The sequence below is a fragment of the Delphinus delphis genome, chromosome 5 (genome assembly GCF_949987515.2).
Source record: "Delphinus delphis chromosome 5, mDelDel1.2, whole genome shotgun sequence".
Classification (NCBI taxonomy): domain Eukaryota; kingdom Metazoa; phylum Chordata; class Mammalia; order Artiodactyla; family Delphinidae; genus Delphinus; species Delphinus delphis.
In genome coordinates, this window is record NC_082687.1 from 137,825,391 (window position 1) to 137,842,207 (window position 16,817).

The 16,817-nt window shown below is 41.1% G+C and overlaps 1 protein-coding gene across 2 annotated transcripts in view; it reads left to right on the forward strand.

Annotated features, from left to right (window-relative positions):
* LOC132426202 (HAUS augmin-like complex subunit 3) overlaps nt 1-16,817 on the forward strand; it is a 171,408-nt gene that overhangs the window by 7,816 nt on the left and 146,775 nt on the right. Inside the window, exon 3 of one of the 2 annotated variants that reach the window (XM_060013084.2) lies at nt 6,288-6,432. In XM_060013084.2, coding sequence (XP_059869067.1) covers nt 6,294-6,432 — 139 coding nt within the window. In that variant the 5' untranslated portion in view covers nt 6,288-6,293. The other variant, XM_069540704.1, reaches the window with a different exon arrangement.

Sequence of the window (16,817 nt, forward strand, 5' to 3'; positions counted from 1 at the left end):
ACCACTTTAAAGTGTGCAATTCATTGATATTAAATACATTCCCAGTGTCGTGCAACCATGACACCATACATTTCCAGAACTTTTTCCTCATCCCAAATGGGCCAATCTCTGTGCCTGTTAAATATTAACTCCCCATTCCTCCTTTCCCCCATCCCTGGTAACTCTATTCCAGTTTCTGTCTCTATGAATTTGCCTACTCTAGGTACTTCATGTAAGTAGAATTGTATAATATTTGTCCTTTTGTGTTTGGCTTATTTTAGCATAATGTCCTTAAGTATCATCCATATTGCATGAGGTGTGAGAATTTTATTCCTTTTTGCGGCTGAGTATTCCATTGTGTGTATACATCACATTTTATCTGTTCATCTGTTTAATAGACACTTGGGTTGTTTACACCTTTTGGCTGTTTTGAAGAATGCTGCTGTGAACATTGTTGTACAAGTACTTGAGTCCCTGTTTTCATTCCTTTTGGGTATATACCTAGGAGTGGATGCTGAGTCATGTGGTAAGTCTCTGTTTAACTTTCTGAGGAACTGCCGAACATTTCCACAGCAGCTGCACCAGGGTTCCAGTTTCTCCATGTCCTCGCCTACACTTGTTATTTTCCCTTTTTAAAACATATGTAACAGTCATCCTAATGGATGTGAAGTGATATTTGTGATTAGTTTTTTTTTTTTTTTGTGATTAGTTTTTTAAAGTCTCCTATTAGTGATTTTATCTTCTTGATTTTTTAAACAATTATGTGAAAATCCCATGATGGTGGATTTGAAAATTTCTCCTTGTAGTTCTGTCAGTTTTTTCTTTATATTTGAGTTTATTTTATAAGTTACATCCAAATTTAAAATCGCAGTGAAATATTCTGGTAGACTTAAATTGCAGTGAATTGAACCATTGAGCATTATATAATGACCCTGTGTTGTGCTTTTTGTCTTAATGTTCTCTTGTCTGATATTAATATTCCTATGCTATCTTTCTTTTGGTTAGTATTTGCAAGGTGGATGCTTTTTTCCTTTACTTAATGTATCTTTCATGTTCTTCCTTTATACTTAGCCTTATGAAATAAACATTTCCATGCTAAACGATTTTAATTTTTAAAGTTTATAATACTCTTGATCTAATTACTGTGTCATAATTTGTGTAACCAGTCCACCATCTTGGAGTATTTTGATAGTCTTCGTTTTTTTCTTTTGTTTGCTCTTGAATGAGATCATGTATATCTTGTGTATATAGCTTTTTGTTGTTGGATACTTTTTTTTTTTTTGATACATTCATTTGGATGAACTCTTAGAAGTAGAATTATTGGATTTCTTGGGTATACACATTATTTTTTGGCCTTTGATACTGCCATATTGCTTTTCAAAGGAGTTGTACCTACTTACAATGTCACCAGCACTATTAAATGTCTGCTAGACACCACTTATCATATGATACACCATAATTTCATGAATTTCTAAGAAAGAAAAAACTTTTTCAGTTAAACTGACACAGTATTTCCTTATTTAGAATTTTTATTTCATGCCTATTAGAAGATACCTTTTAGGTGTGGGTTTTTATCATATCACTGTTGAATATACATTAAAAGGGAAAAAGCCAATTAAAATGGTTACGGTGTTTCTAAAGCTTCACATTTAGTGTCCACTTCTATGTTATATCTTGACTCAAAGTACTTTTAATATTTTTCCACATTATACATCAAGAATGTTGGTGGTAGCAGAAAACTTAATAACCTGATTTTAAAATGGGCTAAGGACTGGAATAGACATTTCCTCAAAGAAGAAATACAGATGGCCAACAGGTTTATGAGTAGATGTTCGATTATCTAATTATCAGGGAAATGCAAATCAGAACCACAGTGAGATAACACCTTATGCCTGTTAGGATGACTGTTATCAAAAATCAGAAGACTAGGATTGGTGAGGATGTGGGGAAATTGGAACCCTTGTACATTTTTGGTGGGCATGCAAAATGGTGCAGCTGCTGTGGAAAACAGTACGGAATTTCCTCAAAAGTTTTTAAAATAGAACTACTGTTATAATCCTGTAATCCTACTTCTGGGTATATATCCAAAGGAAATGAAAACAGGATATTAAAGAGATGTCTGCACTCACATGTTCATCGCAGCACTTACTCATAATAGCTAAGCTGTGGAAACAACCTAAAAGTCCATCAGTGGAGGAATGGATAAAGAAAATATAGTACACACATACAATGGAATATTATTCAGCCTTAGAAAAAGAGAACTGCAAAATGCCACAACAAGGGTGAACCTTGAGGAGATTATGCTAAGTGAAATAAGCCAGTCACGAAGAAATAGTGCATGATTCCACTTATATGAGCATCTAAAGTAGATTTATTAGAAGCACAGAGTAGAATGGTGGTCGCCAGATGGGAAGTTGTTGATCAACAGGTCTAAAGTTTCGATTATGCAAAATGAACAAGTTCTAGCCATCTGCTATACAACATTGTGCCTGTCATTAACAATACCGTATTGTACTCCTGAATTTAAGAGGGGAGATCTCATGTTATGTGTTCTTACCATAATAAAAATATATATATATATTGGTGAGGGAATTCCTTGGCGGTCCAGTGGTTAGGACTCGGCGCTTCCACTTCAGGCGGCGCAGGTTCAGTCCCTGGTTGGGAGAACTAAGATCCTGCAAGCCTTGTGGCATGGCAAAAAATAAAATATTGGTGATAAAGTGCTTCTAATGAGTGTCTGGTCAATAACAGTTACATGATGCTCTCGATTGTACAGTGCATGTTGATTTCAGTTATATTAAAATGTGAAAGATTCCATCCTAGAATCACTAAAATATGGTGATTTCACTATAATGTCATTGGGTATCATTATTTAATGTTTTTCCCTATCCCAGCGAGGTATAAAGTGTCATCCATATGAATTTTAACTTGCATTTTTATTAATGAAGTTGAATATTTCTCAGTATTTGTAGGAGTATTATTTTAGTAACTGTTAAGATCTTTAGTATTGAAACTAAAGGTTAGATGTTTCTGATTGTATTCAAGTTTACAGAGTTTTTCCTCAAAGAGAGACCAATTAATGTGGATATTACTTGAGTTTTTTTTTTTAATGTAGTTAGTTTAAGAAATACTCTCTGGAACTGGCATTTATGACAGGTGTGAAGCTGTTATTCATGAACTTGTACGTTAGAATCACCAAGGAGCCTGTTGAAATGTAGCTTCTGGCCCTGTTGCAGAGTGATTTAGTGTAGAATGAGGTGCAGGAAACTATTCTTAACAAACTCCCCCAGGTGATTACCATGCTGTGGACCATGCTGAGAGGCTGTGGGAGGTTGAGGTGTAGTTACAGCTACAGATTTTCTGAGAACCTCTTTGGTAATACTGGCTGAAAAATTATAGGAGTAGAATACCTGACTAGAAGGCCATGGAAACTTGTTAATAAACTGCTTTTAATGTTAAGAAGTGAAGAATTTCAGTTATTAACTGTGAAGGGTCCAGCATGTCTAGGTTTTTGAGAAGAATTACACGGTAAGTCAGGATTGTTGAATGCCACATATAGTTCCATCTTCTGTAACAATGTGAAAAAAGAAAAATGAGATTTTTGTTAAGGTAATTCTTTTATATTGGTAATTGCTTCATTTCAAGGTTTTCTCAGAACCTGTGATGTCTAGAGTAAACAGCTTAGGCTAAAACAAGGTTTGATTACTTAAGCAGAGTGTAAGTTCCAGGAAGGAAATGGTGCTCATTCTTCTATTTGTAGACTCTAAAGCAGTGCTTGGTGCGTGGTGGGCATTCAGTAATATTTGAATGTATGAATATGCAGAACAGTTTACATATCAAGTACTCTTCAGGGAGTAGGAGTTTGCTTTGAATCACTTAAAATTGCCTATAGGAAGTGGTTGCAGTGGGTCTTATCAATACATAGACTTTTTATTAATCCTGCTATGGATTTTTTTTTTTGCCCGGGGCCCGCGGCCTGTGGGATCTTAATTCCCCGACCAGGGATGGAACCCCCCCCCACCCGCTGCAGTGGAAGCTCGGGGTCTTAACCACTGGACAACCAGGGAAGTACCCCCTGCTATGGATTTTTAATTGAGGTTCATTTATTGTTGAGATTGTGGGAATAATCATTATATCATTTAGATTCTTCTTATGTAAATTACATTTTAAATTTATAATTGGTAGTATGAATAGAGCTCTTGAATTAAAAACATTACTGTTTTCCTTTTAGGAGTTAATGGAGCAGTTTCATCAAGTTGAATCTCAGCTAAATAAGCTAAACCATCTTCTTACTGATATTCTTGCTGATGTGAAGACAAAAAGAAAAATTTTGGCATCTAATAAACTGCATCAAATGGAAAGAGAATTATATGTATATTTTTTTAAAGATGAAGATTATCTGAAAGATATTGTGGAGAATTTAGAAAACCGGTCAAAGATTAAGGCTGTTGGTCTTGAAGATTGAAAATGAAATCTTTACTGCACGTGCTGTGTTTTAATATTTTATATATTAGGAGGAGAATATAGCTAATAAACACTGAAAATTTTAAATTCTAGGTCAATGGAACGTTTCATTTAATGAATTCAAGTATTATATCAATTTGGTTTATTATATGTTTGTTCAAAGTCCCAGTGCTTTTTATGACTTGAACATTTGCTTGGTGGCACTTAGTCCTGGTAACTTTTAAGTTACAGGGAAAAAGCATTATTATATAATGCAGATATTTTTTACAGAGTTAATTGTATCTCTTTTTTTTTTTTTTAGAGGTAGAAATTTCTGCTGTTAAATATTTTAAAAATTTGTAGGACTTTGAATCAGCATTGTTAAAGCTGTAGACCTTAATAAATGGAATAGTTAAGTCCCCTCATATTTGTCTATGAAGTAAAATTCTGCCACTCAAACTGTATTCACCCATAATTCCCTGCTGTAGACTTCGAGACTTAAATTTTAATGTTCCTGCTTGTACCACAAAGAATGTCAAGTCTCCATTGGCCATTGCTCATTTTAGCGGTTGGGTCCTAGGGATTCAACATATCTTCAGGACAGATCTCAGCAGTGCTTTGACTTCAGTCTGACTTACATATAATGAATGTCTTTCAAAATGAAATTTCAAAATTCCATGGAAGTGGTTGCTCAGATGATGTATAACACTATTTTAATCAGTTTCTTAAGAGTGAAAATACCTAAGTGTTGGATTCTATTGGTTGGGATACAAGTGTAGTATTTGGACAATTAGAAATTATTTTAAGAGTTGAGGTAAAATAATTTGAAGTAGCTTATTTATCAGTTATTACATCAAATGATTCTTGAGTGCCTAGTTTATATGTGACCTCTGTTACATACTAAGTAAGCTTTATGGAGAAAAGAGAAGATTTAGACACTACTTTCAAGAAATATTACTGCTCCAAAAAGGTATTACCTGCTTGTAATGTGGAATGCCTGTCTAAAGACTTCACATTTTAGGTGATGTTTATGGAGTTTTTTAGCTATAACTATCAGAAAATGGGTATGCTTAGATGACATATGGGCCTTGACAATTTTGAATTTGCTAATTATTGTATTTGTACATTTTTCAAATTTTGTATTTGTTAAGTAGATCTTAATATGCTTGAAAAATTTGTAGCAATAAGTTTTGCCTAAGATTTTGTTATTAACTCCTCACAGGTGACCTTTGTTTGTTCCTGTTTTTCCCTCTGCCCTACCTTGGAATTGAGAATTTACTTGAAATTTTTCTCCTCTCCAGTAATGTGGGAAAATGTCACCTGGTTTTCTGGTTCATGAAACAACAAATTCTGTTTAGATTAGTGCCAAATACATTAGATGTATTACCAGCTACTCGATGATTTGTACTGTCCCTTCTAGACCTTCACCTGCTCAGCCCAGGGGACCGGACCAGTACAGCCCAGCAGTGCAAGTGAAAGGATGTTAGGTTATGTGTCTGTCATAATAACCCAAGTCAGTTAAAAATAATTTTTATGTTACTAGATCTGTATGTTTGAAGATTATAATAGCCGTTTGTTTCAAACCTCAGGAAGTAGGAAATATTTGAGTAGATTGCTTGCTTCAAGATTGGAGATACATTCTTTACTTTGTTGTCTATTTACCATAATACCCAGTTGAGCCTCTAAATGTTTCACTTTCTTCTTACTATCTTATCTGTATTATGGGGACAATTAATACCTATTTCCTGTAGTGGTGAATATAGTAATTTTTATGAATGTCTCTATGTAAAAATTTTTACATGACTTGTTTCTTATTTTGAAGTCTCAAAATTAATATATGGGTATTATGTTTATCTTACGTTTAGGATTTTATGAAAATGGAAGGTTACGAGGCATTTGTAGGCTTTGACCTCTGTAAGATACCACTCTCCAGTGTTGCTCAGAAGATTATGTCTGCTATGCATTCAGGTGATTTAGTGGAGTCTAAGAATTGGACAGAGAGTGAAAAGAGTGAGTAATTTTTATGAACCTTCATATTTTTTGTTACCTTGAGTCTTAATTATTCTTAAGACTAAGTTTTGAAAATCATTGACCTTAAAAATGAAAGTTATTTTACCAGCAAAAGTGGGTTTACTCGAGAATAGCAGAGAATTGCAATTTGGGACAAGCATGCTATACAAAGGCCAAAGGCAAGTCTAACAAAGGAGAGGAACATTATTTTATAGAGAAAAAGGTGGATGTTGGCAGGGGTTGTTTTGAATCAAAGTCTGTTGGAGAAAAGTGAGAGTTCAAAGTGCTGGTGGTTTCCGGCGGAGTTGCTCGGGAAGTGGATTTCTTGTGGGAGATGCCCTGTACGTCTTTTCCTGTGGGGACCTGTAATTGATGATTGTTTCCTGTTGATTCTTCCTCCTGCTGACTTTGAGTGGTACTGCATGAGAGCTCCCCCTTCTGGTCTGCCAACTCCATTTTAGTGAGCCGCCTTATTAATTTTCACAAAACGAAATGTAGCAGAGTTTTTCTATAGAACTTTTTATTGTGTAGGGAAGTTCCTGCCTACAAACAGTCCAGCTTCCCCTTGTTGTACTCTCATTCAGTGATGACTGAGCTTCTGCTCACTAAATTTTATATTCTCTTAGCCCTTACTGCTTTGAAAATGTGACACTCTCTTCGTTGTTTCAGGCATTTCTGCCAAACATTCCCTTAGAATCTGGATCAGCTGTTTAAGTAACTTCAAAAGAGATGGGCTCTTTCATAGTGCCCATTTCTAAACCCTTAGCTCTCAGGTCATTGAACCTGTGTTTGCTTATTTGTGGTAGACCAGAGAAGTGTTCTTGACAGTATGTGTATTATACCGCCGTAGAAATGTATAAACTGTTACGTGACAGATCAGTGGATCTGTGTGCATATGTTTATGACATATGATATAATAGTAAAAGCAGTGACATAATGCTCACAAGTGTGACTGAAATGGTTGGAATACCAGGTGTGTTTTTTTTTGTTGTTGTTGTTTTTTACTAGCAAAGCAGTTTTTATTTTAAATTGTAAGTCTGGACCGATAATTTGTTTTTCTCTTCTACAGAGTAGGTTATAAGTGAGTGAGATACAATTAATTATATTGAGATGAAATAATTGAGAAGTATTAACACATAGTGCAAAAGCTGTTATAAATGCAGTTTGTCGATTAAGATACAGTAACGCTTAACGTTTCAGTCTATTCATATTCAGACATCTGTTGCCCTTGTTATGGAAGTCAATAATGAAGAGTAAGAATTTTGGGGTATGGACTACATACCTAGCAATTGATAGTGTTTTAGGGGGAATGTTGGTGCTGGGGGAAGTAGTAAAGAAAGTTAACATCAAACAACAAAGAGCCGGGACTTCCCTAGTGGCACAGTGGTGAAGAATCCGCCTGCCAATACGGGGGACGTGGGTTCGATCCCTGGTCTGGGAAGATCCCACATGCCGCAGAGCAACTAAGCCCATGTTCCACAACTGCTGAGCGCACGTGCCACAACCGCTGAAGCCCACGCACCTAGAGCTTGTGCTTTGCAACAAGAGAAGGCACTGCAATGAGAAGCCCGCGCACCGCAACGAAGAGTAGCCCCTGCTCGCCACAACTAGAGAAAGCCCGCGTGCAGCAACGAAGACCCAACACAGCCAAAAATAAGTAAATAAATTAATTAATTAAAAAAAATCAAAGAGCCTTCTCCTTTATTCTGTATACTTGCTTTCCAAAATAAAAGAGCAGTGTGCACTTGACAGAGTTCAAAATATACTTACCTTCAAAAACTGATAAAATAGGGGCTTCCCTGGTGGCGCAGTGGTTGAGAGTCCGCCTGCCGATGCAGGGTACACGGGGTCGTGCCCCGGTCCGGGAAGATCCCACATGCCACGGAGCGGCTAGGCCCGTGAGCCATGGCCGCTGAGCCTGCGCGTCCGGAGCCTGTGCTCCGCAACGGGAGAGGCCACAACAGTGAGAGGCCCGCGTACCGCAAAAGAAAAACAAAAAAAACCCTGATAAAATAATAAAATGCCTCTTGAAGCAGTAATGTGAGTCTCTGTTGAGAAAAATTAATGGCAGTCAGCCCCTGTCATGAGCTGTCTTGTCATGCTCTTAAAATACCCTGTTAAAATCCTAGTTTTCGTAAATTTATTGAGAAGATAAGGTATTTTCTGTCAAGTGTTCTTGGATTTGGAAAAAGTGGAATTTTCACAAAGATTATATTTGTCCTGTGTCACACTCTTACTGTGAACTTAGTTAAAACAACACACATTTGTTACCTCATAGTTGCTGTGGGTCAGGAGCCTGGGCACAGCTTAGCTGGGTCCTCTGCAGGGCTGCAGTGCAGGTGCCAGTCAGGGCTGGGGTCTCATCTGCGGCTCGAAATGGGAAGCATTTGCTTGTAAGCTCACACGGTTGTGGGCAGAGTTCAGCCCCTTGTAGGCTCTTGGACTGAGGGTCTCAGTTCTTGGTGATGGTTGGCTAGAAGCCACCCTCAGTTCGTTTCCACGTGATTCTCTCCATAAGCAGCTTTACGTTATTGCAGCTTTTTCAAAGCCGGCAAGAGAGTGTCCCTGGCAAGACTGACGTTACATTCCTATGTAAGGTAATCACATTCTGTCACCGTTGCTGTATACTTTTGGTTAGAAGTAAGTCCCACCCACACTCAAGGGGTTACACAAGGGCATGAATACTAGAAGGCAGGGGACGTGGGACCACCTTAGAGTCTGTCTGCCACACGGTCCCACCAGTTTTATTCTTATTTCATATAAATCTGAGTTAAAGTTGGATTGCTCGTGGGTTGTTGGTGAATGAATGATGCTGAACCTGAATTGATTCCCGGACTCTTGTCACATGCTGAGCTGTTATGTCAAATCCTTCTCTCTTATAAATAAAATCGTAAATCAGCATTTCATTTCTAAAAGCCCGTTTCATACCAGATAAATAGCGAAATTGAACTCAGAAATCAATGGAAATAAACGACAAATGTTTGCTTTTACAAAAATGTATTAAGTAAAACCAAACAATGTTATATTTCATTTTGGGATATAATTTTCTGATCTGCTAGACTGAGGTATACACACCCAGTAAGAATTGGACAGTGTGTATCTTCTTGCAGCAAGATTGGTCTTTATTTAAAAACCCTTTGCTGTGAAAAAAAGATGCAAAAACTTAAAATACAGCTTAATGAATTAATATAAAGAGGACATCATGTAACTACCTCATGCATTGCCAATATCTCAAAATTTCCTTCTCAGTACTCTTCCTGCTCAAAGGTAACCGTTATGCTGACTTTTATGGCAGCCACTTCCCACTTCCTAATCATATGAGGGAGTTTTACGTTGCTCCAAAGGCCTTTCTGTCAGAGATTACTTGTCCGCCACACCGGAGTCCATCCATCCTCCTCGGAGGCATGCCAGCAGTTGACGTGGCTGAGTGTCCTTGCAGCCAGGTGTGGCCGAGTGGCAGGTTCCTGTCAGCAGGGTGTGCTGTTGCCAGGGCAGTCCCGAAGACACCTGACTTGCTTCCCAGCTGGCCTTTTTCCTTCCATCCAGTTGGAATCCGGAACGACTCCTTTCCAACCTGCAAATGATAACAGTGTCCTAGAGGACTGTGGACCAACGTGCTGGAGGGACCCCGGGTCCAGAGTGACTTCATGTAACAGCTGCTCCACCAGCTGAGACCACTCACCTCAGAACAAGAGAGAAATAAACTTCTGTGGTTTAAACCATTGTATGGGTGGGTCTTTTGTGACTGTGGCTTAGCTTTTTACCTTAACTCTTATACCTTTAAACTAGATTCAGAATTGGGTTCATCTGACTTGAATTTACATTGCCTTTTTTTTTTTTTTTTTTGCGGTACGCGGGCCTCTCACTGTTGTGGCCTCTCCCGTTGCGGAGCACAGGCTCCGGACGCGCAGGCTCAGCAGCCATGGCTCACGGGCCCAGCTGCTCCGCGGCATGTGGGATCTTCCCGGACCGGGGCATGACCCCGTGTCCCCTGCATCTGCAGGCGGACTCTCAACCACTGTGCCACCAGGGAAGCCCTACATTGTCATTTTAGTGTTTAGTGATGCCACTGAAAGTCTTTGGGAAATACTAGGGGAGGAAGATTTTTCAGGGTGATTTCAAGGTTGTCAGCTGGCCTGGTGCTATGTATAACATGCATTTGATTAAGCACATGTTTATTAGACTACATCTCTGTATTTTCCCTAAGTACCTATAGAAATCAAATAACGTTTTCTAGTACACATTTATCCAAAATTGTTTTTAACTTAATAGAGCTTAGGGGTGAATATGGCTTTTTTCTAGTAAGATAAGAATAGTTTTATAGACATTACATATTTTTCTTTAAAGGGCCATTTTATTTAATTAATTTATTTAGTTTTTGGCTGCGTTGGGTCTTTGTTGCCGCACGTGGACTTTCTCTAGTTGTGGCGAGCAGGGACTTCTCTTGTTGTGGAGCATGGGTTCTAGGCACATGGGCTTCAGTAGTTGTGGCGTGTGGGCTCAGTAGTTGTGGCCCGTGGGCTCTAGAGCGCAGGCTCAGTAGTTGTGGCGCATGGGCTTAGTTGCTCCACAGCATGTGGGATCTTCCCAGACCAGGGCTCAAACCCGTGTCCCCTGCATTGGCAGGCGGATTCTTAACCACTGCGCCACCAGGGAAGCCCAGGCATTACAAATTAATACAGGTGTAAGGCTCCTCAAGGTAAATATTTGTCAAAATCCAATTCATTAATGTGAAGTGTGTCTTTAGTCCCACCATGTAGTGGAAATCTTTGCAATTTCAAGGACAGATAACATAAAGCTAAATGACAAAGTAGATTTATTTTTATTATATTCATTCTGGTCAAGAATAATGTGGATAAACGTTTTTATTTCTATCAAATAAACATAAAATCCTTATGTCCAGTCACTTAGCAAACCCTGCCAGGTGTTGGATTCCAGTTCCCACTGCTCTAATTCAAGCCTTCGTTCCTTCTCACTTGAAAATTTGCAGAAGTTTCCTAATTGCTGTTTGCTGTCAATTTATTGCCACTTTGCTCCTGCCTTTGCACTGTCGCTGGGATTAGCTCAGCTCTTGTCCTTGCTCTCTGCAGAATTTATCTGTAGAAACATCCCCATGTGTTCCTACAGTGCAGCCTGGCCCTTGCCTGCCCTTTAAGTCTTAATGTCCCATCACTTTCCTTCTCTTTATGCCCCATTCAGATTTTTTTAAATTAATTAATTTAACAGCAGGTCCTTTTTGGTTATCCATTTTAAATACAGCAGTGTGTACATGTCAATCCCAAACTCCCAATCTATTTTTCCCCCCACCACCCTTCCCCCCTGGTACCCAAGGCAATCTACAGACTCAGTGCAATCCCTGTCAAATTGCCAATGGCATTTTTCACAGAACTAGATAAAAAAATCTTAACATTTGTATGGAGACACAAAAGACCCTGAATAGCCAAAGCAATCTTGAGAAAGAAAAACTCAGCTGGAGGAATCAGGCTCCCTGACTTCAGACTATGCTACAGAGCTACAATCATCAAAACAGTATGGTACTGGCACAAACACAGAAATATAGATGAAAGGAACAGGATAGAAGGCCCAGAAATAAACCCATGCGCCTGTGGTCAATTAATCTATGACAGAGGAGGCAAGACTATACAATGGAGGAAAGATAGTCTCTTCAGTAGATGGTGCTGGGAAAAGTGGACAGCTACATGTAAAAGGATGGAACTAGAATATTCTTTAACACCATACACAAAAATAAACTCAAAGTGGAATAAAGACCTAAATGTAAGACTAGATACTATAAAACTTAGAGGAAAACATAGGCAGGGCACTCTGACATAAACTATGGCAATATCTTTTCTGATCCTTCTCCCAGAGTAATGGAAATAAAAATAAAAATAAACAAATGGGACCTAATTAAACTCAGGAGCTTTTGCACAGCAAAGGAAGCCACAAACAAAACAAAAAGACAACCCACAGAATGGGAGAAAATGTTTGCAAATGATGCGACCAATAAGGGATTAGTTCCCGTTCAGATTTGACTCTTAACTTCCAAACACGCGTCGTTTCCTGACTTCATCCTCTGCCTACCTTTTCTTTCTCTCCTTCGTACATGACTCTGAGTGGTGAAATCGTAGCATTTTACAAATTTCTGCTCAAATGATACTTCATTACCAGAATGCCTTATTGGAAGTAAACTGCATTTGATTCATTGGCAACTCAGTTTAGAGAATTGCCTGTGATGTAGTTTTGGGTTATTTGCATAATGCTTTAACTCTTGGTATGTTTTGAGCTTTTTGAAGGCAGGCAAAGGTGGTCTCATCTTTGATGCTGCCACAGGTGGGTTGATCTGTGAATTCAGCTCTTACCGATTTCTAAGAGCTTCATACAGACATGTAAAACATATATGAAGGACTTTACTATTTCATTATTTATGTTGTATTTTCCTCAACATTTTGGGGGGTCTTTTTGTGTACTACTTCAGAAAAATTTTTTTTTTTTTTAAACAGAAAAATAAAGTCCATAATCCCACATTAAAAAAAAATTTGGGGTGGGGGACTTCTCTGGTGGCGCAGTGGTTAAGAATCCACCTGCCAATGCAGGGGACATGGGTTCAAACCCTGGTCTGGGAAGATCCCACATGCCACAGAGCAACTAAACCCGTGTGCTGCAACTACTGAGCCTGCGCTCTAGAGCCCGCGAGCCACAACTACTGAGCCCGTGTGCCACAACTACTGAAGCCCGCATGCCTGGTGCCTGTGCTCCACAACAAGAGAAGCCACCACAGTGAGAAGCCCGTGCACTGCAACAAAGAGTAGCCCCCACTCGCTGCAACTAGAGAAAGCCCACACGCAGCAATGGAGATCCAAAGCAGCCAAAAATAAATAAATTTATTTTTAAAAAAATTTATTTATTTTTTTTTTGCATATTCACACACACACACACAGTGAAAGGGTTTATATGTACATTGTTTTCTTAGTTCAGGCTTTTTCTTTGTTGAAACATCTCCCCTTATTGCTTCCCTGTGTTAACAACTTAGCGTATGCCTTCTATGTTTTTGTTCTCATGATAGTAATTATAGCTTGTGTGTGTGTGGCTATGTTGTGCCACCCAGACCTCCGCCTCCTTGGATGGGATTGGCTGAGGGCTTTGTTGCAACTGTATCACATTTGAGCTTCCACTCCCTCAGTCCTTCTGCTCCCCAAGAGCGTCCCCAAGTAGACGTTTGCAGGAAAAGCTCAGTCTGGTCCCCAGGGAACTTGATCTAGGCAGTGGGTGCCAGTAGTGGTCTGAGAAAGCAGACATGGCATTTTGGAATTTGGTCACCCTTAGGTGGGCTGGCACTGATGACTTCATCACAAGTTGTAGGTGAAATACGGTTGGCAGCGGTGCAGTTAAAGCTTTTACTAGGGGTGGCTGGTCTGGCATACCAGTGCAAGCAGCTGTGCAAGCTGCTGGGCAGTGCTATGTATTTGAAAAGAATAGGACCATGGAAGAGAATGGCATTGGTGGCTGTGGCTGGGTCCTTCGGAAAAAGACAAAGGCCAAGCGTGGTTAATTAGCAATTAAAGGGTAAACGTGATAGCCAGAGGGCTCACCTGCTAGCCTGTGAAGAGACCACCTGCAGTCACAGCTCCCCCCCCCACCCCGCCCCCCCTCCCCCGCCCCAGCCTAGTATGGCTGGTAGAGCTCCAGAGGACGTTGGATGCTCAGCCCTGGCGGGTGTTCTACCTCAAGGTCAGGGCCTTGACCAGGAAGAGGGACCTGACCCTGAGATGCAGGATGGGGACGTCTCGATTGGTGCATTCAAGTTTGAATCCCAGGTACCTCTGGGACCTGCAGAAGTAGCTACTCCTCTCTGTTAAAGGCCAGCCCCCCTCTCTCTACCCGCCAGTCCCCCAGCTTAAAGACAGTGCAAGAGGGTTCTATCTTGAGAAATAACACATCCTCCCTCAGGAAATGCCACCTCCTCTTTTGGCCATTAAGTCACTACATAACCTGGCCAAGAGGTACCAGGGCCTGTTAAGGGAGTGGATGAGACGGGCTGGTCAGGGAACAGAAACCCTATAGTCATTGGAACAGGGAAAGTTTAAAGCATTATTAACTAGTAATGGGATTAGCTGACAAGAAGTAAAGAAAACTGAGGATTACAATAATAGCAGACGCAGGGAGCATCTACTTGCGGCAGTGTCGAAGGAAGGAACAAAACTGGAATGACCTGGCTAGGTGACGTCCACCAGCCTCTGTCATCTATTGTCCCTGTATGGGCAACTTGGGCTCTTTACTGGAGTGACCATGGGGCTGGGGCAGAGGCTATGCGTGTGCCCAACAGCATGGCGCTCCCACTCACCAGGGCCGATCTCGCCGTTGCCTCTGTTGAATTTCTAATGACACACTGAACTCTGGGTCCCCAATAGTACTGAACTTTGAGAACAGTCACTTGGGGGCTAGTTGGCAATACTGGACCCCTTGTGCCCCCAAGGTGCCGTTATTCGTCTTGACTCGAATCCACACGTATTCCAGGCACGGGTTTGCCTTTCCCATACGCAGGGCCTCAGTGAGCTCCGTAATACAAGGCTCACAGAGCCTTTGACCCACTGACACAGAATCCTGCATAGCATCGCCCTGGATATAGGGACCCACTTTACAGCAAAGGAGCTGCAGTGGGCACATGATCGTGGAACCCACAGGTTCCGTCACAGCCACACACCCAGAAATGCCAGCCCAACAGACTGGTAGAGTGGTGGGTAGCAGACTGAGCTCAGGTGACCTCCAGGCTGCAGTATACACTGTACATCAGTGACCATTGCAGGATGCAGTGTCCCCAGTATAGATAATTAAGGGCTCTGGTAGCCAAAAGGTGGCAGTGGGAGTGGCCCTGCTTACCATCACTCCCAATGCCCCTCCCAATAAATTTGTGTTTTTCTCTCCAGATACCTCTGGGTTCTGCAGGTTTAGTCTTGACTCCCCAGGGGAAACCCACCAGGGACAAAGGAAGAGTACTGTTCGATTTCAAGCTATAGCTGCTGCACAGTCATTTCAAGTTCTGTACTCCAGTAGACTGGCAGGCAAGTGAGGTACTCTCCATCCTGCTAGGGGTGACCTCCTGTTCACCAGAGGTCAGGGCTGCCGTTACATAATGGGGCAGGAAAGCATCTACGTGGCACCCAAGTGATGTGATTGGCCACCTCTCGGTCCTCTGACCAAATTTGCTGGTAAATGCAGTGGCCGTGGCCTGAGAAGGGCATGGTGACCAGGGACTTACACCCCTCAGGGATGAGGGTTTGGGTCACGATCAGGCAAGCTACCTAGACCAGCAGAGGTGCCAAGCCAGGGTGAGGGGAACCTCAGAATGGGTAGGAGAGGGAGGTGAATAGCATTTGCAGCTTTGAGACCAGCTGCAGGACAAGGGCAGGCAGTTCACCCCATTAACCTTCCTTTTAAGTTCCCTCAGGAAGAGGCCCAGCAGAGTCCCGAAGGAGCTGCTCCCAGAACATATCTGAGCTGCGCAGTGTAGTGAACCGTAGGCAGGACTGTAGTGAACACTGTGGGTGCTCCGAGCCCCCCATTCATCACCCCAGCTGCTGCTCACCACGCAGCCCCTCCCGATGGTTGCCTCAGCTGCAAAGAGCTTCTTTGCCCAAGGGCACACCATTTTCCCAGGAGCAGCCGGGTAATGACTGGTGGGTGCTGGGGAATAAAGGCTCAGCTCCCTTGACCCTGTGGGGGACAACTATACAGGACCATGCCAGGTCCAGAGCAGGCCTTTGTAGCGGCCGCATCTTGGACCAGTCCTCCCTCCTTCACTCCCCTACAGACGTTGATCCTGAGAGCGCTACCCCAAAACCTTTCTGAATGCAAGCCTTCATCTCAGGGTCAGCCTCCCAGGGACCAGACCTGTGCCAGTGTATGGGTATAACATACTCATGTACATAAATGGGGAGATTTGGTTATTGTTTTAGACAATGGGATCATATTTTCACAGATCTCTGCATCTTCAAGTCAACTAATACAGCTCATTCTTTTCAATGGCTCTGTGCTTCATGGTGTGGATGTTACAGAATTTATTCATCGACTGCCCTCATGATTGGTATCTCCTTTGTTTTCAGTCCTTTGCCGTAAAGCAATACTGTCATAAATGTTTTGCTTTAAACCTATTTACTGTTGCACATATTTCTGTGAAACAGCCAGGAGTGAGGTGGTTTGGTTAGATGATTTATATATTTATATCTCTTTGTTTTTATTGAGGTTACAACACACACACACACACAGCACAACTATCCTAAGATTATAGTTCAAAATTTCACAAACTGAACACCCGTATAACCTTCACCCAGATCAAGAAACAGAACATTGGTAGCATCTCAGAGGCCCATCTTTCCTCCCTTTGGGTT